General features: G+C 40.0%; 1 protein-coding gene and 1 pseudogene across 1 annotated transcript in view; one reads left to right on the top strand and one right to left on the bottom strand.

Moving 5' to 3' along the window:
• The window catches only part of KIFBP (kinesin family binding protein), a 62,130-nt gene extending 41,936 nt beyond the window's left edge, over positions 1-20,194 (bottom strand). The window contains exons 1-2 of the mRNA XM_065922484.1: positions 19,721-20,194; positions 14,226-14,324 (exon numbers count right to left, since the gene is read on the bottom strand). Of these exons, the coding sequence (XP_065778556.1) occupies positions 14,226-14,324; positions 19,721-20,146 (525 nt within the window). The 5' untranslated portion in view covers positions 20,147-20,194. The remainder of the gene's footprint in view (positions 1-14,225; positions 14,325-19,720) is intronic.
• On the top strand, positions 3,028-3,433 carry LOC136159017 (ubiquitin-like FUBI-ribosomal protein eS30 fusion protein; annotated as a pseudogene).
• Positions 20,195-24,120: the final 3,926 nt, after the last annotated feature.

The following is a 24,120-nucleotide window of genomic DNA, read 5'->3' as shown; positions in this document are numbered from 1 at the left end:
CAAGCAACTCCTGCAGCTCAATTCCAGAAAAATAAATGACCCAATCAAAAAATGGGCCAAAGAACTAAATAGACATTTCTCCAAAGAAGACATACAGATGGCTAACAAACACACGAAAAGATGCTCAACATCGCTCATTATCAGAGAAATGCAAATCAAAACCACAATGAGGTACCATTACACATGAGTCAGGATGGCTGCTATCCAAAAGTCTACAAGCAATAAATGCTGGAGAGGGTGTGGAGAAAAGGGAACCCTCTTACACTGTTGGTGGGAATGCAAACTAGTACAGCCACTATGGAGAACAGTGTGGAGATTCCTTAAAAAACTGGAATTAGAACTGCCATGTGACCCAGCAATCCCACTCCTGGGCATACACACTGAGGAATCCAGATCTGAAAGAGACACCTGCACGCCAATGTTCATCGCAGCACTGTTTATAATAGCCAGGACATGGAAGCAACCTAGATGCCCATCAGCAGACGAATGGATAAGGAAGCTGTGGTACATATACACCATGGAATATTACTCAGCCATTAAAAAGAATACATTTGAATCAGTTCTAATGAGATGGATGAAACTGGAGCCCATTATACAGAGTGAAGTAAGCCAGAAAGATAAACACCAATACAGTATACTAACACATATATATGGAATTTAGAAAGATGGTAACAATAACCCTATATGCAAAACAGAAAAAGAGACACAGATGTACAGAACAGACTTTTGAACTCTAAGGGAGAAGGCGAGGGTGGGATGATCTTAGAGAACAGCATCGAAACATGTATATTATCAAGTGTGAAACAGATCACCAGTTCAGGCTGGATGCATGAGACAAGTGCTCAGGGCTGGTGCACTGGGAAGACCCAGAGGGATGGGATGGGGAGGGAGGCAGGAGGGGGGATCAGGATGGGGAACACATGTAAATCCATGGCTGATTCATGTCAATGTATGGCAAAAACCACTACAATACTGTAAAGCAATTAGCCTCCAACTAATAAAAATAAATGGAAAAAAAAAAAAAAAGAGTCTGTGCACATCATACCAGACTTTGAAAAGACTCGGGCACCCAAACATACTGTGTAGAACCTTTTACAATAACCAAGACAAGGAGGCCAAAAAAATTTCCATCAACAAATGAATGGATAAAAAAGAACTGCAATATGTTCACAATACAATCTGATTCAAACATGTAAAATCATCCCATCTGTGTAACACGAAAAATTCGGTACACCTATAAAACACCCAACATGTATTTCAATCTTACAGCAATAAAGAAAGTTTTATTCAATACAAGAAAGAGGTAAGGACACAAGCTGCTGGGTAATTCTGGCACCTGCCTGCCTGCTCAGTCGCTCCAGTCGCATCCCACTCTTTGCAGCCCTACGGACTGTAGCCCGCCAGGCTCCTCTTCAATTTGCAACCCCAAAGCAGGACTTGCTCTAAGGTTGTGTCTGCCTCCCAGGGTAATCAGAGCTGGTGAACTATTAGACATGCAAATCAGAACAAGGAGGCTTCCCTTGGAACCAGATCAAATAACCATGAACAAGAAGTCTCCAGACAGTAAAAGCTACAAGGTGGTTACAAACAGAGAACCTCCATGGTGTTGGTGAAATGTAAGTGGTAACATCCACTATGGAGAACAGTGTAAAAGTGCCTTTAAAAGGTAAAACCATAGCTGCCCATGATCCGGCACTACCACTGTTAAGAGAACGTGCACCACAAACCAGACTTCTAAGACACAGGCCCCAACTGCGCACTACAGCTCCTTCACAGCGGTCAAGACAGGAAGCACCAGGATGTTCACTGACAGATGAATGGATAAAGAAGAAGTGAAACACATTCACAATGCAATCTGACTCAGGCATGAAAAAGAATGCAGCCATGCTAATTCCCAGAACAGAGCTGAACCCAGAAATAATCCTATCAAGGGAAGTAAGCAAGAATTAGAACAGCAAAACTCATATTGACATTCACTTACAGGTGATCTAACTGGAAAACAAAACATGCACACCCATGATCTAACTGGAAAACAAAATCAGACTCAGAACCTTGAAAAACCAAATTTATGGTTACCACAGGGGAAAGAAGTGGACAAGGGATAAATTAGGAGGAAAGGCCAAACAAATACAAACTATTACTTACAAAGCACATAATCCAAAAAAAAAAAAGCAATATCTACCAAGGGAGGTATACCCAACACTCTGTACCAACCTACACAGGAAAAGAATCTGAACATGCAGAGCTATATGCACATGTGTAATAGTAAAAGTTTCTGTATATCGACAACATATACAACATTATTGCAATGTTATACCAAATAAATTAAAAATTAACACAAAAAAAGGTAACAAGACACAACTTTTTGAGTGCTTCCTCTGGTGCATTCCACTCTAATTTACAACCCCAAAGCAGGACTTGCACTAAGGTGGTGTTGGCAAAACTGGGTAACCAGAACTGGGCATGAAGAAATGCTCCTTGTTCTGTGGCCACTTACCGCAACAGCGACCAAAAACAACAGCAACTGGAGCTTAATATTCACAGGCACTAGTAGGTCTTAAATCATACCCAACTTCCAAAATTTCTAGGAAGTAACTCACTCCTAGAAGCAAAAGAATTAAACACAGGGCACACTTTCACGAAGACAACTTCAACAGGGAATTACAACTCAGTGTTTAAACAAAACAGCATCTGGAAACATTTGCAACATGGTGAATTATTAGACATGCAAATCAGAACTACAAGAAGGTATTATTCCCTTGCACCAGTCAAAATGCCATGAACCAGAGGTCTACAGAGAATAACTGCCACAGTGGGGTTAAGAAAAGGGGACCCTCCTATGGTGTCGGTGAAATGTCAAAGGTAACAGCCACTAAAAAGACCAGTGTAAAGGTGTCTTTGAAAGGTAAAACCGAGCAGTGACGTGGCACACGGCAGGTGAAGACGACGCGCATGCCCTCGCTCCTTCTGCTTTCTCGCCTCTAACTTCGAGGTAGTGGCAATGCTGCCCGCGATCTAGTCGCCAACATGCAGGAGCTACACACTCTCAAGGTGACTGGCCAGGGGATGGTCACCCAAATCGAGGCTCATGTAGCCTCACTGGAGGGCATCGCTCGGGAAGATCAAGTCCCGCCTCCTGGCAGGCATCACCCTAGAGGATGAGGCTACTCTGAGTCACTGTTGGGTGGAGGCTCTGAGCACTCAGGAAGGAGCCGGCCGCATACGTGGAGGTAAAGTTCATGGTTCCCTGACCGATGCTGGGAAAGTAAGAGGTCAGACTCTGAAGGTGGTCAAACAAGAAAAGAAGAAACCAATGGGCCAGTCAAGAGGCGCACGCAGTACAACCAGCATTTATTAATGCTGTGCCCTCCTTTGGCAAGAAGGAGGACCTAATACCAACTCTTCAGTCCTCTGTAATTTTGGCTTTCTCTAATAAAGCCATTTAGCTTTTAAAAAAAAAAAAAAAAAGTAAAACCACAGCCACGATCTGGCAGTCCCACTCTTAAGAGTAAGCGCACAGCAAACCAGACATCCAACAGACACAGGCGCCCACACATGCACTGCAGCACCTTTCACAACGGCCACGACACGGAAGCCACCAAAAAATGTCCACCAACAGATTACTGGATAAAGGAGTGGAAAATGTTCACAACGTAATCTGATTCAGGCATGAAAATGAATGTAGCTGTGCCCATCGCCAGAACATAGCTGAAACCAGAGATAATCCTACTAAGTGAAGCAAGCCTGAATCAGAAAGGCAAAAATCATATGACAGCCCTTATAGGTGCGCGGCTTCCCTGGTGGCTCAGAAGGTAAAGAGTCTGCCTGTAATGCAGGAGACCCGGGTTTGATCCCTGAGTCCTTCTCCCCTAGAGAAGGAAATGGCAACCCAGACCAATATTCTTGCCTGGAAAATCCCATGGACGGAGGAGCCTGGCTGACTACAGTCCACAGGTCACAAAGAGTCGGACACGACCGCGCAACCTCACTTCACTTCACCAGGCACACTCACGAACTAACTGGAAAACATAAACGGACTCAGATGCCTGAAAACCAAATTGATGGTTACCACAGGGATAGGTAGCCTGGAAGAGATAAATTAGGACGATGGGATGAACAAAAACAATTACCCACAAAGCAGATAACTAACAAGGAGCAATATCTACCAAGAGCAGTCTATCCAACAGCCTGTACCAAGCTATGTGGGAAAAGAATCCAAACGCACATTATATAGGTATGTGTGTGACAGGAAACGATCCTGGACACCTACAACACACACAACATGTATTTCATGTCACTCAAAAAAATAAAAACCCCTCAATCTCTATTGACACTGGATTGGATAAAGAAGATGTGGTACATACAAACAGTAGAAAGTTTCTCAGTCATGAAAAAGAATGAAATGATGCCATTTGCAGCAACACGAATGGACCTAGAATCTGTCACACTGAGTGAGTCAGTCAGGCAGAGAAGGAGAAGTATAGACAACATCTCTTATATACCTGGAGTCTATAAAGAAACGATACAAATGAACTACCTTACAAACAAAGGGACTCACAGACTTCTAAAACTAACTTACCGCTGCTGGGGGGAAGGGGTGAGGGACAGTCAGGGAGCTTGGGATGGACATGTTCACACTGCTGTATTTAAAACTGATAACCAATAAGGTCCTATTGCATAGCACAAGGAACTCTGTTCAATGTTACGTGGCAGACTGGACGGCAGGGAAGTTTGGGGAGAACGGACACACGTTCATGTATGGCTGAGTCCCTTCGCTGTTCACCTGAAACTGTCATAACTGTTCATCGGCTATGTCCCAATACGAAACAAAAAATTCAAAAGGAACAAGAATTAATACAAAACAGAGGCAATGAGACACAAACTTTGGGGTGCCTCTTCCTGCACACTGCACTCTAACTTACAACCCCAAAGCAAGACTTACTCTAAGCCTCTGCTGGCTAGCTGGTGTAACCAGAGGTGCGATGAAGAAATATTTCCACCTTGAGACCATTTCCCACAGCAACCTGAAAGCTATTGCCATGGGCACTTTTAACATTCACAAGCACTGGTGGGCCGTATGCAACACCTGCCCTCCAAAATTTTCAGTGGTGATTAAGTGAAAAGAATTAAACACAGGGCATACTTTCAACAAGACAATTTCAACAGAGAAGTACAACTCATAATATTTCAAAAAAAACCACCCACAAACATGCACAATATGGTGAATTATTAGAGACATGCAAATCAAAAATACAACGAGGTATCCTCTCACACCAGTCAAATTGGCCATAATCAACTCTGCAGACAATAACTGTTACAGCGGGGTTAAGGGCACCCTCCTCTGTGCTGCTGCAAATGTCAACGGCAACAGCACCAGACAGAGCAGTATAAAAGCACCCTTAAAAAAAAAAAGAAAAAAAAAGCACCCTTAACAGTGAAACCACAGCTGCCATGAGATCCTGCATCCTCACTCCAAAGACTAAGTGCCACAACCCAGACTTCGGAAAGACACATGCACTGCAGCGCCTTTTACCACAGCCAATACACAGCCGCACCAAAATGTCCATTGACAGTTGATAAGGAAGTGAAATGTTCACAATGCAATCTGACCTGGCATGAAAAAGAATGTACTCATTCCAATTGCTGGATCACAGCTGAACCTAGAGATAACCCCACTAAGTGAAGTAAGTCAGAATCTGAAAGGCAAATATCCCATGTCACTTACAGGTGCAATTTACACATGCACATCCATGCACATCTTCTTACCAAAGAAGAAAGAAGCATGGAAGGAATAATTCAGAAGCTTGGGATGAACAAATACAATCTATTTCCTACAAAACAGACAATCAACAAAGAGCAGTATCTACCAAAGGAGGTCTACTCAACACTCTGTATTAACCTGTATTGTAAAGAATCCAAACGTGTAGATAAATGTGCGTGTGTAATAGGAAATGATTCTATACGCTACAACGCACACAACATGTACTTCCAAGTTGCACCAAAAATAAATAAATAAAAGACACAATGAGAAATAAATTTTGGGGTGCCTCTTCTGGCACACTGCACTCTAACTTACAACCCCAAAGCCGGACTTGCACTAAGGCTCTCTTGGCAAGCCTGGGTAATCGAAACTGGGCATGAAGAAACGCGCCGCCTTGTGGACACTTCCCACAACAGCAACCTGAAATCTACTGCCTAGGAGAACTCAGTTCAGTTCAGTCGCTCAGCCGCATCCAACTCTTTGCCACCCCATGGACTGCAGCATGCCAGGCCTCCCTGTCCATCACCAACTCCCGGAGCTTGCGCAAACTCAAGTCCATTGAGTCGGTGACACCACCAAGCCATCTCATCCTCTGTCGTCCCCTTCTCCTGCTTTCAATCTTTCCCAGCATCAGGATCTTTTCTTGAGTCAATTCTTCACATCAGATGGCCAACATATCGGAGTTTCAGCTTCAGCATCAGTCCTTCCAATGAATATTCAGGACTGATTTCCTTGAGGATGGACTGGTTGGATCTCCTTGCAGTCCAACAGAGTCTCAAGATTCCCTCCAAAACCACCGTTCAAAAGCCTCAATTCTTTGGCACTCAGCTTTCTTTATAGTCCAACTCTCGTACCTGCCCTCCAAAATTTCCAGGAGTATGCAAGCAAAATGGAGAAGGAAATGGCAACCCACTTCAGTACTCTTGCCTGGAGAATTCCATGGATGGAGGAACCTGGTTGGCTACAGTTCATGGGGAGGCAATGAGTCGGACACGACTGAGCAACTTCACTTTCTTTCTTCCTATAGTTCCTTTTGGAGAAGGAAACGGCAACCCACTCCAGTGTTCTTGCCTGAAGAATGCCATGGACGGAGGGGCCTCATGGGCTACAGTCTATGGGGTTGCAAAGAGTCGGAGACAACTAAGCAACTAACACACATACACATTTACCAAATACCAAATACACAAGCAAGCGAAAAGAATTAAACACAGGGCACACTTTCAAGAAGACAATTTTAACAGAGAAGTCCAACTCAGTGTTAAAAAAAAAAAAAAAAGCACCCGGGGGGGGGGGGGCGGGGGGAAGCACCCAGAAATAGGCGCAGCATGATGATTAGAGACATGCAAATAAGAAGTACAACAAGGTATCCCCTCACATCAATCAAAATGGTCATAATCAAGACATCTACAGACAATAACAGCTACAACAGAGTTAAGAAAAGGGGACCCTCTGATGCTAACAGCCACTAGAGAGTACACTATAATAGTGCCTTTCAAAGGTAAAAACACAGCCACCCTATGATCTGGTGATCACACTCTTAAAAGAGTATGTGCGCAGCAAACCAGACTCTGAAAAACGCACCCAAACACATACTACAGCACTATGTACAACAGCCAAGTCATGGAGGCCACCGAAATGCCCACAGACAGATGAATGGATAAAGAACTGACACGTGCACAGAAGCAAATATAACTCAGCCATGAAAAAACATACGAAATGATGCTATTTGCAGTAACCTAGGGACTTGTACATAATTTTAGTAGGTGAAGTAATTCAGAGAAAGAAAGATATAATATGATATTACTTGTAGGTGGAATAGGTTAAAAAAAAATTGACACCAATGCACTAATTTGCAAAAGTGAAACAGACATTCAAACTTCAAAAGCAAACTTAACAGTTACCAAGAAGAAAGGTGGTGGATAGGATATATTACGAGGTTTTGATTAATCTATACACACTAATTCATATGAAACAGATAGTCAACAAAGGTTTACTATATGGCAAGAGGGGTGTACTAAGCAGTCTTTAATCATCTGTATGTGAAACGAAACTGAAGACGAATACATAAATGTGTATTTAACTGAAGAAGACTCTGTAAACCTAGAACAAATACCACGTTGTAAATCAAGTTTACATCACTAAGAAATATATATTAAATTTTAAAAAACAGGGAGTTTTGAGACACAAACTTTTGGGTGTTTATTCTGGCACATTTCACTCTAATTTACAATCTGGGAAAAGGAATTCCCCTAAGGCTCTAGTCACTGCAATAAGAAGAGCTGGGTGTGAAGAAATTCAGCCACCCTGTGGCCATTTCCCAAACCAGCAACCTGAAAACCTACTGTGCAGCACAGGGACCTCTACTGAACACTCCGCAATGGCCCATACGGGGAAGAACCTAAAGCCGTGTGGACACATGTGTCTGTGTGACTGAGTTACTCTGCTGTTTACCTGAAACCAACACCACATATAAATATTCTAAACTTCAACAAAATTTAATTCTGTGTTATACATCTGAAAGTTGCTAACAGAGTAGATCTTAAAATTTTCATCACAAGAAAAAAATTCTAAAAATGTGTGGTGATGAATACTAATCAGGCTTACTATGATCATTTCATAATACATACATATATTGAATCATTATGTTGTACACCTTCAACTAATGTTATATGTCAATGATAACTCAAAAAGCTTTAACATAAAAGAGCAAACAAATTAGCAAGAAAACACAAAAATTGAGTAAATAAGTGTAAAAAATATGTACTTTCAAAAGAGAAAATACAAAAATGAAAATAATATTTTTAAATTATCATTTTAATCAAGGAAATTCAGTTAAAATGAGACATTTTGCCTATATTAGCAAAGAATTTTTTTAAATCTATGTAAGGAAAATATGTGAAGGAGATCAGAACTCTCATATACCAGTGGTATAAGAATACATCGGGAGACTTTTTGTAGCAATTTTATAATGACTGACATGCTTATAAAATGGTCATCTTCCAAATACTGTATAGCATCATTGATATGTGGAATCTTAAATTAAAAAAAAAAGAGTGAACTCCTAGAAACAGAATAGAATGGTGGTTGCCAGGGGCTGAGGTGATGGGAGAAATGGGGAAATGTTTGGCAAAGGGTACAAACTTCAAGTTATAAGAAAGTTCTGGGGATCTAATGTACAGCATGTTGACTATAGTTAATAATACTGTATTGTATACTCGAAAGTTGCTAACATGGTAAACCTTAAATATTCTCACCACAAAAACAAATAAAAAGAAAGGTAACTTTATGAGGTGATGGAGATGTCAATTAATCCTATTATGGTAATCATTTTCAATACATCTGTGAATCAAATCATCACCCTGTGCAACTTAAACTTACGCAAATTATATGTCAATTGTAACTCAAATCTGGAAATAAATCAATGAATGAATGTTTAAAATTCCTCTGCAGAAAAAAAAAAAAATTCCTCTGCAGGACCTTCCCTGGTGGTCCAGTGGCTAAGAATCTGCCTTTCAATGCAGGGGATGCAGGTTCAACCCCTGGTCGGGGAACTAAGATCCCACTTAACGTGGAACCACTGAGCCATACTAGCCACAACTAGAGAAGCCCCCGTACACTGCAACGAAGAGCCCACACACTGCTGCAAAGACCCAGTGCAGCCAAAAGGAAAAAAAACTGAAATGTATGGTAATGTCCAAAATCAGTAATAATAAAATAAAATAAAATCCTTCTGGTTGTGAAGTGATTGGCCTCCAACTAATAAAATAATATTAAAAAAAAAAAAAATCCTTCTGGATTATAAGATTGTGTCTCTTCAACCACCACCACCCAAAACCTGCTAATAAATAACTCTTCAGAACTACAGAATGCATTTTCTTTTTTATTATTCTATATTTGAGCAATTTTATGGAGAAAAAGAATCCCTTTATTTTAATACAATAACTAATATATCATCTTGGAAAGCAGCGTGACAAAGAACAAGAGTTTGGGATCAGACAAACCACACTTAAATTCTGATTGTGTCACACAGTATATGCTAATCTCACTAAATCACAAATTCCTTACTTATAAATGGGAATAAAAGTATTTCTTTCATAGTGTTGTTATGAGAATAAAAGGTAGTCTGCTTAAGCACTCAATAAATATTAGTCTTTATTAGTTGCATCTTCTAAAACTAAAACATTAGTTTTATTAGTTATATCATCTAGTTCATCTTTACACGGCCTTACAAGAAAAAATGTTAATATAGTTGTAATCACAGTGTACATGTTAAACACATTTTCCATATACTGATGATCCAAATACTTCTATCATTTTAATGGTTACATTATATTGCCTTGCTAGGACAGTATCATGATTTATTTAACCATTCTGAAATCACTGGATGTACACAGCATATTTTCAGTGACTCTGCATTAACTACTTTATTATCTGCTTTCCTATCTTCAAATTCAATGATTCCTCACTTTGTTTAGATCTCTCCATTATCTAGAACTATATTTTGAATGCACAGATTTAAAAAAATGGCATTCTAACCTGCCACTATTAATTAGGTCAATAATTTATGAAATATTTTATTTAAAATTAATTACTGATTGATACCAAACAAATGGAAAACCATATAAGCAATCAAACTTCTCCAACTAAACACTAGCTTATATATTTTTAAACTGAAACTCTCTATTAAATTCATTCAAGCATTCACACAGTAGTAACACCATTCCTTTTTTGGTTGATCTGGATGAACAAGGTAAAATATCACTCACTGGTTATCAAGAAATAGATATTGTTCTAGATGCTGCAATGAATACAATAGCAAAACTATCCTTGTCATCCTGGAGCATACATTCTAGTACTGAAGATGGGTGATAAATAAAATATTAAAATGAATAATATGTTACTGACAAGTGCAAAGCAAAAAAAGCAGGAAAGCGGGGGCAGGGTAGGTAGGAAGCGTTAGGGAGGGTGGGTTTGCAGTGTGAGGTGAGTAGCCAGTGAGTCCTCACTGGATGGGAGACATGGGAGTCAAGATCCGAAGAAACTGAGGGAGCAACCCAGACAGATATCTAGGGGAAGAGCAGTATTAGCAGAGGAAACAGAAGTGCAGGGGTCCTGAGTCGGGAGCTTGTCTGATGTGTTTTAGGAACAGAAAGGGCAGTGTAGCTAGAACAGAATGAGACAGGGGAGAATAGTAGATGAAGTTAGAGAAGTAACTATAGCCAGATCAGATAAAGAACTTGTAGGTTTTCATGGGTCTTCAGAGTCTACTGAGTAGGATGGGAAAACCACTGAAAATCTGAGGAAAGGAGTGATGTGATCTGATTTACCTTTGAACAGGGCTGAGAAGAGACTGAAGGGGGTATAAGAGCAGGAAGACCAACAAGAAGGTTACAGCAAGAGATGATGGTGATAGCAGTGGTCTGATTCTAGACAATACTTTGCCAACAAAGGTCCGTCTAGTCAAAGCTATGGTTTTTCCAGTAGTCATTTATGGATGTGAGAGTTGGACTGTAAAGAAAGTTGAGCACCGAAGAATTGAGGCTTTTGAACTGCAGTGTTGGAGAAGACTCTTGAGAGCCCCGTGGACTGCAAGAAGATCCAACCAGTCCATCCTAAAGGAAATCAGTCCTGAATATTCACCGGAAGGACCGATGCTGAAGCTGAAGCTCCAATACTTTGATGGCCACCTGATGCGAAGAACTGACTCATTGGAAAAGACCCTGATGCTGGGAACAATTGAAGGCAAGAGAAGGAAACAACAGAGGATGAGATGGTTTGATGGCATCACTGACTCGATGGACCTGAGTCTGAGCAAGCTCCAGGAGTTGGTGATGGACAGAGAAGCCAGGCATGCTGCAGTCCATGTGGTCACAAAGAGTCAGACACGACTGAGCGACTCAACTGACTGATTCTAGACCTAATTTTTTTTTTCATTTATTTTTATTAGTTGGAGGCTAATTACTTTACAATATTGTAGTGGGTTTGTCACACATTGGCATGAATCAGCCATGGATTTACAAGTATTCCCCATCCCGATCCCCCCTCCCACCTCCCTCTCTACCCGATCCCTCTGGGTCTTCCTAGTGCACCAGCCCCGAGCACTTGTCTCATGCATCCAACCTGGACTGGTGATCTGTTTCACCATAGATAATATACATGTTTAAATGCTGTTCTCTCGAAACATCCCACCCTCGCCTTCTCCCACAGAGTCCAAAATTCTGTTCTGTACATCTGTGTCTCTTTTTCTGTTTTGCATATAGGGTTATCGTTACCATCTTACTAAATTCCATATATATGCGTTAGTATACTGTATTGATCTAGACCTAATTTAAAAGTAAAGCCAAAGGGACTTCCTCAGTGATCCAGTGGCTAAGACTCCATGCTACCAACGCAGGAGGCTTGGATTAGGTCCCTGGTTGGAGAACTAGATTCGCATGCCACAACAAAAGATTCCACATGCCACAATGAGGATCTAAGATCCCAAGTCCCGCAACTAAGACCCAGCACAGCCAAATAAATAAATAAGTATTAAAAAATAAAAGTAAATCCAAGAGAATCTGCTGAGACTGTGAGTAGGAGAGAAGTCTCCAATGTTTCAGGCCTCAACAATTCATGAAAGAAACTGGTGTTCATGGCAAGCAAGATAGGAAGGGGAAGGTATCAGAAGCTCAATGTTAGACAGTAGTTTTAGAGATACCTACCTACCTCATAAAAAGTGCAAGGGTCAAATCAGCAGTTGGACAGACAAGTATGGAATTAGAGAGGTACAGACTGGGGAGTCATCAGTATAGAGATGGCAGTTAGAACAAAGAAGTGAATGTAGAGGGAAAGAGACACCCACACACACTGAACTCTGGGTACCCCACTGTTTAGAGGTTGGGGATATAAAGATGAAGCAGCAAGAACTGAGAAGAAGGAAAAACAAACATGTGGAAGCTAAATAAAAGGAGTAGTCAGACTTCCCTGGTGGTCCAGTGGTTAAGAATCTGCCTGTCAGTGCAGAAGACACGGGTTCAATCCCTGGTCTGGGAAGATGCTGCAGAGCAACTGCGCCTGTGGGCCGCAACTATGGAGCCCACCCTGGAGCCAACGCTCTGCAACGAGAGGCCACCACAGTGAGAAGCTTATGCACGGCAACCAGAGAAAGCCCTCGGGCAGCAACGAAGACCCAGCTCCAGCACAGCCAAAAATAAAGAAATAAAAATACAACTTGGTATAAAAGAAGTATGTCAAAGAAGAGAGACTACTCAACTGAGCCAGAGGCCAGACTGAATAACTATGCCAAATGCTCAAATAAGATGAAGACTAAGAATTTACTACTGAATTTAGCAATATATGAATCATTAGTGAAACTGGTAAAACACTGATTCTTAACCTTGAGTTTGAAAAACTTCAAAATACCTGGTTATTTCCAAAACTGCTACACATAGCCTCAGGACAAAATTAACTAAATCCATTTTAATTTCAAAAGACTGCCAATATTTTTTTGTAATAGACTTCACTTTTTAGAGCAGTGTTAGGTTCACAGTAAGCTGAGCAGAACGTACAGAGATTTCCTATTGACCTCCCTGCCCCACAAAACATGTACGGCCTCCTCCAGAATGCCAAGCGGCACATAAAATTTATTAAGGAAATGATCAGCAACACAGAGGTGTTACAAAGGTCACTTCTGTAGGATGGTGAGCCTCTAAAGCAAAAGTTTTCAACCGTCGCTCTCTAGAACCCTAGAACTAGTTCCACAGTGCCTCTTATGCTACCACAGCAGGGAGGGAAGAAGGTATCTGTAGTGCTCAGCGTTCTTCTGACCTGTTTAACCAGAGTAGATTTATCAATTTTGACATATTGTATTTCAGAAGGGTTTTACAATTCAAAAAAGTAAAGTTTTCTTTATTTTCAGGGCAAGAAAATCACTGCCCTGAAGCAGTGCTTCTCAAAGTGCAGTAGCCAAACCAGTAGCAGCAGTAGCACCTGGCACCTGGTTAAAACGGTCCCAACCCAGACCTACTCACTCAGAGTCTCGGGGTGAGCACTGTATTTTAACAAGTTCTCCAGGTAATTCTGATACATGCTGAAACTTGAGAACCAGTGCCTCCAAAATTTTAGATATTTTGCTTAAGTACTGATAGCTGTTTGCTTTCCTTTAAGCACTGCTATCCTCAGTAGAAATCAAAATAGAAATTTTGCAAATATCAGTATTTCAGGATACTAGAATATTTCTTATACAGTTATACTTGGATTAAGGCTGCCATTAGACTTTATCCAAAGATAATTTTTAAGAATGCTAAAGTCTTTAATAAAAAATATCAAATAATTTTAGCTATTAGGTGACCACATAGACAGTTGTATAAAGACATCCCAAAGCACACTGAAAAGTCATACTGTAATATTATGAATGAGGAATTCTTAACATCAATTCTTGACTAGTTTCAATCAAAGATTAAAATTTATCTGATATGCAACATACCTCTTTCATATACTGATTATATAGAGCTTCTGATGATTCTAGATAAGCTTGTGCAGTTTCAATTTCTTCTCTTTCAGACCACAAGATACCCAGGTTATTCTGGAAAATAAAAAGAGAAAAAATGACAATATAAATCTTCCAATAAAGTAGTTTTCATAGTTTCAAAGTCAGTGCCTACCTAAATAGTACTAGTGTCTGATTAACAATGAATTAATTATTCATAATACTATTGTCCTTATGTCACAGGAGGCAGTCACTAAATTGGGTTTCCCAATGATTCCTGCCTTCTGGTGTTCATGCCCTTGTACAATCTCTTCCCTTTAAGTCTGGGCTAGATTTATCGACTTGCTTCTAACAAACAGAACATGGCAACAGTGATGGATGGTCCCCTCCAACATCAAGTTACAAAACACTGCGGTTCCATTCTGGGGGCTCCCTCTTGCTGTTCTCTTTGAGGGAAGCCAAATGCCATATTTTGAGCCACATTATGGTGTCAAGGAACTAAGGGAAGTCAACAGTCAGGGCCTCAAACCAACAGCCTGTATGACTCCTGCCAACAACCACACAGTGAGCTTGGATTCTCTAGTTGAACCTTCCAGTGCAGCCCCAGCAGGCCAATAATCTGATGACAGACCTTGAGCTAGAGGCAAGCCAGCCTGGATTCCTGTTATTTCAGCAATTAAGTTTCAAGCTGCTAAATTTGGGGGTACAATGTTACATTTTAAAAACTAAGTCAGTTTTCCCCCTGCTACACAACTCCTTGATCATAGGGCAAATCCGGCTTGTCCTAAAGACTAGCTCCAGCTTAGACAATGGGATTAGTCAGCCTCTCAACCCTCAGGACAGTCTTACGAGAACAGGGATTCATCTGAGGCTGGGCTTCTACCATCTTTTGCTTACTCCCCCAGGGAAGGGAACAGGATAAGGAAACAATGTTTTTAAAGCAAATTCTTAATCTTGGCCCAAGAACCCAAAAGTTACCCAGGAAGAGAATTCAGTCTATGAATATGGATGAGGAAACATTACAAAGTCATTTTCACTATATCCTCTCAAAATTTAGCAATTTTTTTTTTCCAGTTATGAAGGCAGTAAACAAAATGTATCAGTTACACGACCTGGGATTTTGTGGTCTATAGAAGTGAAAAAAATCTTTGTATTATAGCTCATAGATATCTTAAACCATCATTAATATTCAATAATATTTTAAAATTAATTTAAAAATAGATGTTATTTAATGGACTCATAAGGAACCTTATATATCACTATATCATACATTTGTTTTTAAAAATATTTTGATAACTTCAATATTACTGGTTTCTTTTGCAACCCTCTACATTTTATTTTATATATTTAAACTCATTATTCTGTTTCATGAAATACTGGCTTCAGCAGACTGCAAAAAGGGCATGTGGCAGACACAAAAAAATGTTTCGAAATCCTACAGTTTAAAGGTAATATGATTGCTGCCCTGGAACACAGACCTCTGGTCCTATGGCTTTACACAGTATACCTATTCTATAGTTTTGGGGGGGGTTTTTAAGTGACTTGATCAGTTCTCAGTGTCTAGAGCTGCAGGTAGGTTATAGTGATAAATTATTGAGACTGGGCAATTCTCTCCTCTGTATTTCTTTGCAGTACCCTGGGGAAGCTTAAAGACTCAGTACTAATTTAATGATTATTCTGCCCATCCAGCCTCAAGAGAATATAATCTGCCTTAAAACTCATTTCTTCAATTTAGAAATGAATCCACAAGTCACCTTTTCTCACTCCCTAAGTCAATTCATTTTTCATCTGAGACACCCCATTTGGCCATGATTCCAATAAGCCCAAACCCAGCAGACTGTACCTAACTAGAGAAGTGCCTATTACCAGGAACTGGTTAGCCACATTTACTCTATTTAGATGGGATGGTGATGCATTTAGGCTGCTAGATACAGGGTAGGCTCTACCACAGAAAGCACCAACTCTGGTGTGTGATAAATCTGAAACCAAGTAGAGACCTAGAGAGTGTCTAGAAATGACACAGGTTTTTCTTCTGAACCATAACTTACTGAGGTCCTGAAGTCAAGGACCATGCAAGGGATCTAAAACTGACCTGACTTTTCAAAATAGTGTTAATGTTTTGTTTCAGTGTTTCCTCCACAGAGGTAACTTTTTTTGATGTGCTAATTATTTTTACAATATAAATCCCATAATACATCAGAAAGTACTATATCATTTACAGAGCATCACCATGTTCTTGCCCTTGGGATAACAGAACAGGTAAGGGAAAAAACTGAATCAAAAACAGCTAAAAAAGTACTACTAGTGAATTCTACCAAACATGTAAGGAAAAAATAATACCAAATCTACACAAATTCATACAGAAAAACAAAGAGGAAAGAACAGTTCCTCTATACCAAAGACATAACAAGAAACTACAGACTGATATCCTTCATGAACAAAGATACAAAAAATACTAACAAAATTTTAGCAAAGTCTGTCCAACAATACATAAAAAGGGTAATATGTGACCCAAGTCTGACTTGGCAAAAACTCCAAGTGGAGTTTACCACAGGAAAGAAAGGTTGGCTTAACATTAGAAAAATCAATCAATGTAATTCACCATATTGACAGGCAAAAGAGAAAAAAAAAGATTATCTCTGTGGCAGCAATGAAATGAGATGATGAGTGAAAGAAGTCAGACAAAAGCAGAGCATACACCATACAAGTCCATTATGAAATTCTAGAAAATGTGGGGAAGGAGGGCAAGAAGGGAAGAGAATACAGGAGTGGGCGAGGGATTACAAATGCACGTGCACAAAGAAACGTCTAGTGGTGACGGATATGATCATTACTTTGACTGCCGTGACTGTTTCATGGGAACATAGAGATGTCGAAATTCATCAAATTGTATACTTAGATATGTGCTGTTTACTATATGTCAGCTGTACCTCAGTAAAGCTGAGGTCCTCCTTATACATGTCCTGACAGTGAGGAGAACAACCTACTAATTTGTCAAGTTAAATTTTGCTCAGCATGATAATGCAAGTGTGTATTTCTGACAGCTAACCAGAGAAAAACACATTCTTCTGGAGAAGGTAGAAGGGGGACAGCCTCTCTTGATAATCTAATGTGGGTCCAGGTCGTGTGTATCAATAATTGCCCAGGAAGCAGACACCAGATTGGAACAAACCAGTCAGAAACTCATAAATTCCCATGAACTGATACTTTCAAACATTTTCTTATACAAACACAAACACACAGGTAGTCTTCTACCAAAATGGAATCACTCTACATAATTCCAAGCATGCCTCAGAGTCTTCTCTCTCCTCTTAGTATTGATATTTTGGTGAACAAACATAAATCATTTCTAAAGGCTGCATACTGCTCTTCTATATGGATGTACCAGTACTTATTTAACTACAGAGCTACTCACTAATGTTTACTTTCTTTTCTTTTTTAAATAAACAATGATATGACAAACATCCATGTGTTATTGCATACCTGTCTCAATATTATTTTAGAATACTCATGGGAAATTTTTAAGTCAAAGTCTTGACTCAGATACCTACTGATCTCCAGAAAGTTCTATGGATTTATATTTCCACCAACAACTATGCTAATGGACAGTATCCATCTCCTCATAGTTTCTCCAACAATGAATGCAATCAATATCTTTAATAATCTCTGCCAATGTGATACAATTATCCTATTCCATCCTTTCAGTTTGCTTTATTGTTAGTAAGGTCATCTCTCATCAAAGAAAATATTAAATGTAATAAAAGGCTCGTGTAATAAACAGATCAGCTGAGCAGTAGACTTCAGAAACAGACTAGCATAAGCCAAATCTGAATACTCTTGCCATGGAGGAACATGGTAGATCATTCCTTTTACGATTATCAGTTCTATTATCCTGCCCTTTGTAAATGCAATTTCTAAAAATAACACTTTTAACAAATTATTGCTTATATACAGAATGCTATTGATATTATATATTTACCATATAACCTCCTGGTTTTGTTTTGTTAACCTCCTGTTTTATCAAATAGTTCTAAGACTTTTATAGCTGATGACTTTAGGTTTTTTAGGTATACATAAATCACATTAAAAAATGATTTTTATTTTAAAAGACTGATACTGTTTTTTGCTTTCTATATTATTGCAATGGCCAGAACATCTAATCAAGATTTTGTTCTGATTTTAGTAAAAATATCTCTAATAATTCACCCTTCAGAAAAAACTGGCTGTTCAAAATACTGTAAATCACTGAATGTAAGAGGTTAAAATTTTTAAGACACAATTATTTTATGTATCAACAAAAAAACACTGCCAAGTAAATTCTGACATAAAATCAGTCAGCTGTAAGATGGATCCTGATTTCAGAGATAATAATATATTTAAGAACATGCACATTATAAGTCACAAAAGTACAGTAAATACTGGAGATCTATATTACATTAAGGAAGGTTTTTATTTTTGAGATATCAAAGGAATTTTTTAAATGTTTATTAAGATCTTAGGAAGCCAAATGGTTGAAGAAAATTTCAAATAATTGAGATTTTGTTCGAATTCAACATCTTATGGATTTCATTAGATCATTCATCCACTCAACAAACAAATGATTTAGAATGGTCTTTTATGTGCCAGGGACTGAAATTATAAATAATGAGCAAAAAAGAGATATAGTTCCTATTATTATGTAGCTTTTAATTTAATAGGGCCATGATAACAGAATATGTCCTATACAATGTCCTTTTTAACTTTGAGACCTACTTACCCTAAGATCAACTGAGGTAAATGTTCCCTGGATCACATATACTAGGACCTGGAACTACTGAATGTAAGGGTTTGTGAACTAACTTAAGCAAAGTACGTGACACAAAAGTTCATACATATTTGTATTCTGAACTGTTACGTTCCCAACGAGAATGTCAGATTTATTTCTTAATAAACCAAGCACCATAGAAATACGAAACAGTAAGTATTACAAGAAATCAAACATACTAGGAGGAAGTCAGTTCAGAATACAATGATCCAAAGAAAGTTACTAAAACTATGAAACGAATCTTGAAATCGGTTTTGAAGAATGGGCAGAAATTCCCTGGGAAGCAAACGAATGACTACGGCAAGATAGACATCTTATTTCAAATTAAGAATGCACTCTAATTATTCTTTAAAATTTCCTTGAGACCTGAAATTAAGAAACAAATTACTTTGCGTTTTTCTTAATAGAATGAACTGGACTTGGAAAGGTGGAAAGCTGGAAAGAGCATTTACAATGTAGGAGGGTCTTGGGTAACCGATGCGTTGACTACGACTAAGTGAAGCAAAGTGATGGAGGGGGAGTAAGCGAAGAGGATGGAGAGTGGATTTGGAAGCCGCTTACCACAGAGGTTTGAAAACGTGGGGACAAATTGTGCCTTATTACGTTTGCCTTTGGTCTCGGCAAGAGTTGAGGGCCCTCTCCACCCGCTGGCCTGCGGCCAACAGCAGCGGGCCCGGGTCTTTCTCACCTGCGCCTGGATGTAGAGGGAGACGCAGTCGTGCGACAGTCTGTACTTGCGCAGTAGCCGCAGGCATTTCACCAGATGCTCCTCCCCAGCCGACAACTCCTCGGTGTCAATGTGGTTCACCCCGAGATGGAACTCAATAACCGCTCGCCTCACTGCCCCCTGGGCGACGGGCCCCTCGGCCTCCACCAATTCAGCCGGCAGCCCCAAGGCGTGTTCCCCCGCGCCCAAGCTATCATCGGCCTGCGGTCGCTCATCCTCGTCCTCAGGAGCGGGTCCCAATAGCGCCTTAACCTCTTCCAGCAGCGCCCGGGCGCTGTATTTAGACTTGTACGGTTCCTTCTCCGGGTTTTTATGCAGTTCCACCCGTGATAAGGCCAGCGCAGTCTGGAATTTCTCACGAATCTCGGCCCACGGAGCATCCGCCATAGCGGCCTAGTCAGCCTTGGTTTCAATCGGGACTCCCGCCTCCCTTCTGTTTTGCGACGCTTCAATTACGGCCCCGACAGCCCTGCGCCTGCGCATTGCGGAACACTAGCCAATGACGTACTCCCGGGGAACCGCACTATGCTTGGCAGTGACCAATGGGAAGGCGTAGTCGTCACCACAGCAACCGTTGTCATGGAGAGGAAGCTGTCCGAAGGCATTACCACTTCCAGCCCAGCCCCGCCCTCAGGGGTGGGAAGTCTCTCTTGCTTAACTGGTGATATCGATTGACTAACAGATCACCAGGAAATGTTGTTTACAAACATAGCTAGGTAACTACTCTCGTTAATTGCTATAAACCGAAAGGCAGAAACGTTTTGACATTAGTATATAACCCAGCCCATAGTGGATCTGGTAAAGTAATTCTCAAAATTCTCCAAGCCAGGCTTCAACAATACCTGAACTGTGAACTACCAGATGTTCAAGCTGGATTTAGAAAAGGCAGAAGAAGCAGAGATCAAATTGACAATATCCACTGGATCATCGAAAAAGCAAGAGAGTTCCAGAAAAATATCTATTTCTGCTTTATTGACTATGCCAAAGCCTTTGACCGTGTGAATCACAATAAACTGTGGAAAATTCTTCAAGAGATGGGAATACCAGACCACCTGACCTGCCTCCTGAGAAAGTTTTACAAGACCTGGGTATATTCAGCGCTTTGAGATACACAAAGGAGCACTGATTCTGGAAGCTCATAAACACAAAGTTTGAATCTCAGATCTGCTTCAAATTTATTAGCTTAAATTTTTTTAAGCTTCACCTTTCTCAAGCAAAACATAAGTGATAATATTATCTTATCTCTACAGATTCTATCCTTTATAAATGCTGGTGCTTCTCAGGATTCTTTCCTAAACTCTGTCCTGGGGAGATCTTACAAACTTCCAAGATTTCCGTCTCATGGGCTGCTCACTTCCAAAACTTGGTCTCCAGGCCAGATGGCTCTCTGAAGATACAGACTGTAATATTCATCTCCCAACTGGAAAAACCACTCCTGGATGTTCAACTGACTCCTGTATATCATTATGTTCAAACTGGAACCCAAGTTTCCTCTTCATATTTCCCTTCCCACCCACACCAAAATGTTCTCCTGTTTTGCATCTCAGTGAGTGACACCACTATACACCAAACTGATTTCCTGCATTCACTCTCCTTTCTTCTCTCATCCTTAAATGTAAAACTAAACACTAGCCACCTCCAGTCCACCTTCTATAAAGCTCTTACATTGGTGTACTTTTCATCTCTAGTAGTTTAGACCATCATCTTTTGAATTATTTTAACAGGTACTCTTGCTGCCACTTTAGCTTCCTACCAGTGCATTTTCCACAACACTTCAAATGAGTAATTTGTTCATTTGATAAATATTTTAAATGTCTGTTAATTTGCCAGGCACTGTTCTAGGATCTTGGAATTCAGCAATTAAAAACTTTCTGCCCTAGTACAGGGAAGACATTAAACTATCCAGGTGGCCCAACAGTAAAGAATCCACCTGACAATGCAGGAGACTCAACAGAAGCAATTCAATCCCTGGGTTGGGAAGATTCCCCTGGCGTAGGAAATGGCAACCCACTCCAGTACTCTTGCCTGGAAAATTCCATGAACAGAGGAGCCTGATGGGCTACAGTCCATGGGGTTGCAAAGAGCTGGACACAACTGAGCACATGTACACACAGTAATATAAGTTGTTATGGAAACAAAGGTGATATGGACTGTTAGCCAATGAGGCAAGGTTGCTATTTTTAAACATGGTGGTCAGGAAAGACCTTCCTGAAAAGTTGTCCTTTGAGTAAAGATCTGAAGGTGAGAAAATGAGCAATGAAGACATTAGAGGAAAGATATCCCAGACAGATGAACAGCAAATACACAGGCTTTGACACAGGAGACTGTCTTATGTGTTCAAGGAAAAGGAAACTTCTTGGCTGGAGTAGAGAGAATGTAGAGAGCCACAGAAGATGAAGTCAGAGAAGTAGTGTGGACCTGATTATGCAGCATTTATAAGGCCACTATAGTTTGGATAGTGTGTGAGATGGGATGGTTTTGAAGGAGTGACAAGATATGATTTAACAGGATTATTTAGAAAACAAACTGAAGGGGAAAAGTGGGAAGACTCGTAAGGAAACTACTGTAATCACCATAGTAGGTGCTCAGTATACATCTGGGACTAGGAAAGTGATTCGCACATGGTTAATTTGGTATCTCATTACTATGAGTCAGATAACACTCTATATATTAAAATCACCTAATCCTCAGAACAACTCTGTGAGATATTATTATTCCCATTCTGCAGATTAGAAATTGAAGTCTAGAGAGATTAATAATTTACCAAAGGTCACATACAATAAGGCAGTTTTGCTCAAGAGCCCATACTTTTGATCATTATGCAATACTATGTTACACTAGGAGCTCAACAAACCACCATGACACTTGGTGTAAACCTCTAAAGACCTTGCAAGAAGCATGCGCAGATGAAAACAAAAGGATTTTGATATATCCTTAGATAGATACACCTGAGAAACACAAAGACATGGGACTAGGAAACTTGAGATGCGAGAGTTCCGGCTGCCAGGGGAGCAGTCCCTGTGGAAGTTGTCCAGTGAGTGGCATAGAGTACAGATCACCAGAACACAGTGACCTGAGATTTAGGCAACAATCACTTCTTGCTCTTAACATCAAAAGAGGGACAACTGGACATTGGGTACACGTCACAATCTAATTATCAATGTATTAGATAGTTACAGGAGGAAAAGGAGCTTAAGTGACAGATGGGAGATGCCTCAGCAGAATTCAGAATGTGGTAAAATCTACAGAACAAATGGCCTGGCTTCTTCAAAAAATAAATTCCAAGAAAAAAACTGCCCTTCTAGAATTCCCCTTGCCAATACATGATAATAAAGAACAAAAACTACATATGCACTTACCTTCTGACTCAGCTATCCCACTGCTAGGAATCTACTCTGAAGATACCCCTCTGAAAGTACATAAATACACATATAACAAGATTTCTTACTGCAGCACTGTAATTGAAAAATACTGGAAACAACCCATGTGCCCATTCATAATAAGAAAAGGGTTGAATAAACTATAGTGTACCCACACAATGGAGTATGATGCAGTTGTAAAAACAAAAGATTTCTGTGAACGGATGTGATTTCCAGGGTATACTGATAAGACAAAAAAAGCTAGATTCAAGGAAGCATCTATGGGATGGTACCCTTCATGTTAATAGATTGGTTTTGTTTGTTCGTTGTGCTATGATAATGGAAAACATTTATTAACACTGGTGGAAACTGAATGGAGAGTATACACAAACTTTGTTCTATTTTTGCAACATTTATCTAAGTAAAAATTAGTTCAAAATAAAGTCTTTTCAAGAAATGCAAGTGACCAATAAACTTAAGATGTTAATTCTCATTCAATTAAAAGATGTAAATAAATCCATGTAATGCACCTAGCAAAGTGACAAAAAGAAGCCAACACCTAGTGTTACTGCTGTGGGGAAACATGTTTCTCTCCTAGAGTGGAGGGTAGGACCATAAACTGGAACTGCTTTGGAGAGCAACTTGCACCAAAATTCAAAATTCATCCACTTTGACCCTGCAATTCTTATATAGGATTTATCCTACAGTGGTGAGAAATCAGCTGAGTACACAAAGATTTAAACAAGAACATTCATTTTAGGGCTGTTTACAGAATAACCAACATGACCATCTTATAGTGGCACATTTATACCGTAAGATGGCATAGTTATAAAAAATGGCACAGGGCCTTACCTGGTGGTCCAGTGGTTAAGATTCCACACTTCCACTGCAGGGGGTGTGGGTTCCATCCCTGGTTAGAGAACTAAAAAAAAAAAAAAAAAAGACACAGAAAAAGATGCACATGCCCTAGAGGGAAAAGCAATTCAAAAAACTGAAGGAATG

The sequence above is a fragment of the Muntiacus reevesi genome, chromosome 2, assembly GCF_963930625.1.
Source record: "Muntiacus reevesi chromosome 2, mMunRee1.1, whole genome shotgun sequence".
In the NCBI taxonomy this organism is placed as follows: Eukaryota; Metazoa; Chordata; class Mammalia; order Artiodactyla; family Cervidae; genus Muntiacus; species Muntiacus reevesi.
This window is presented reverse-complemented; position numbering and strand designations above follow the sequence as displayed.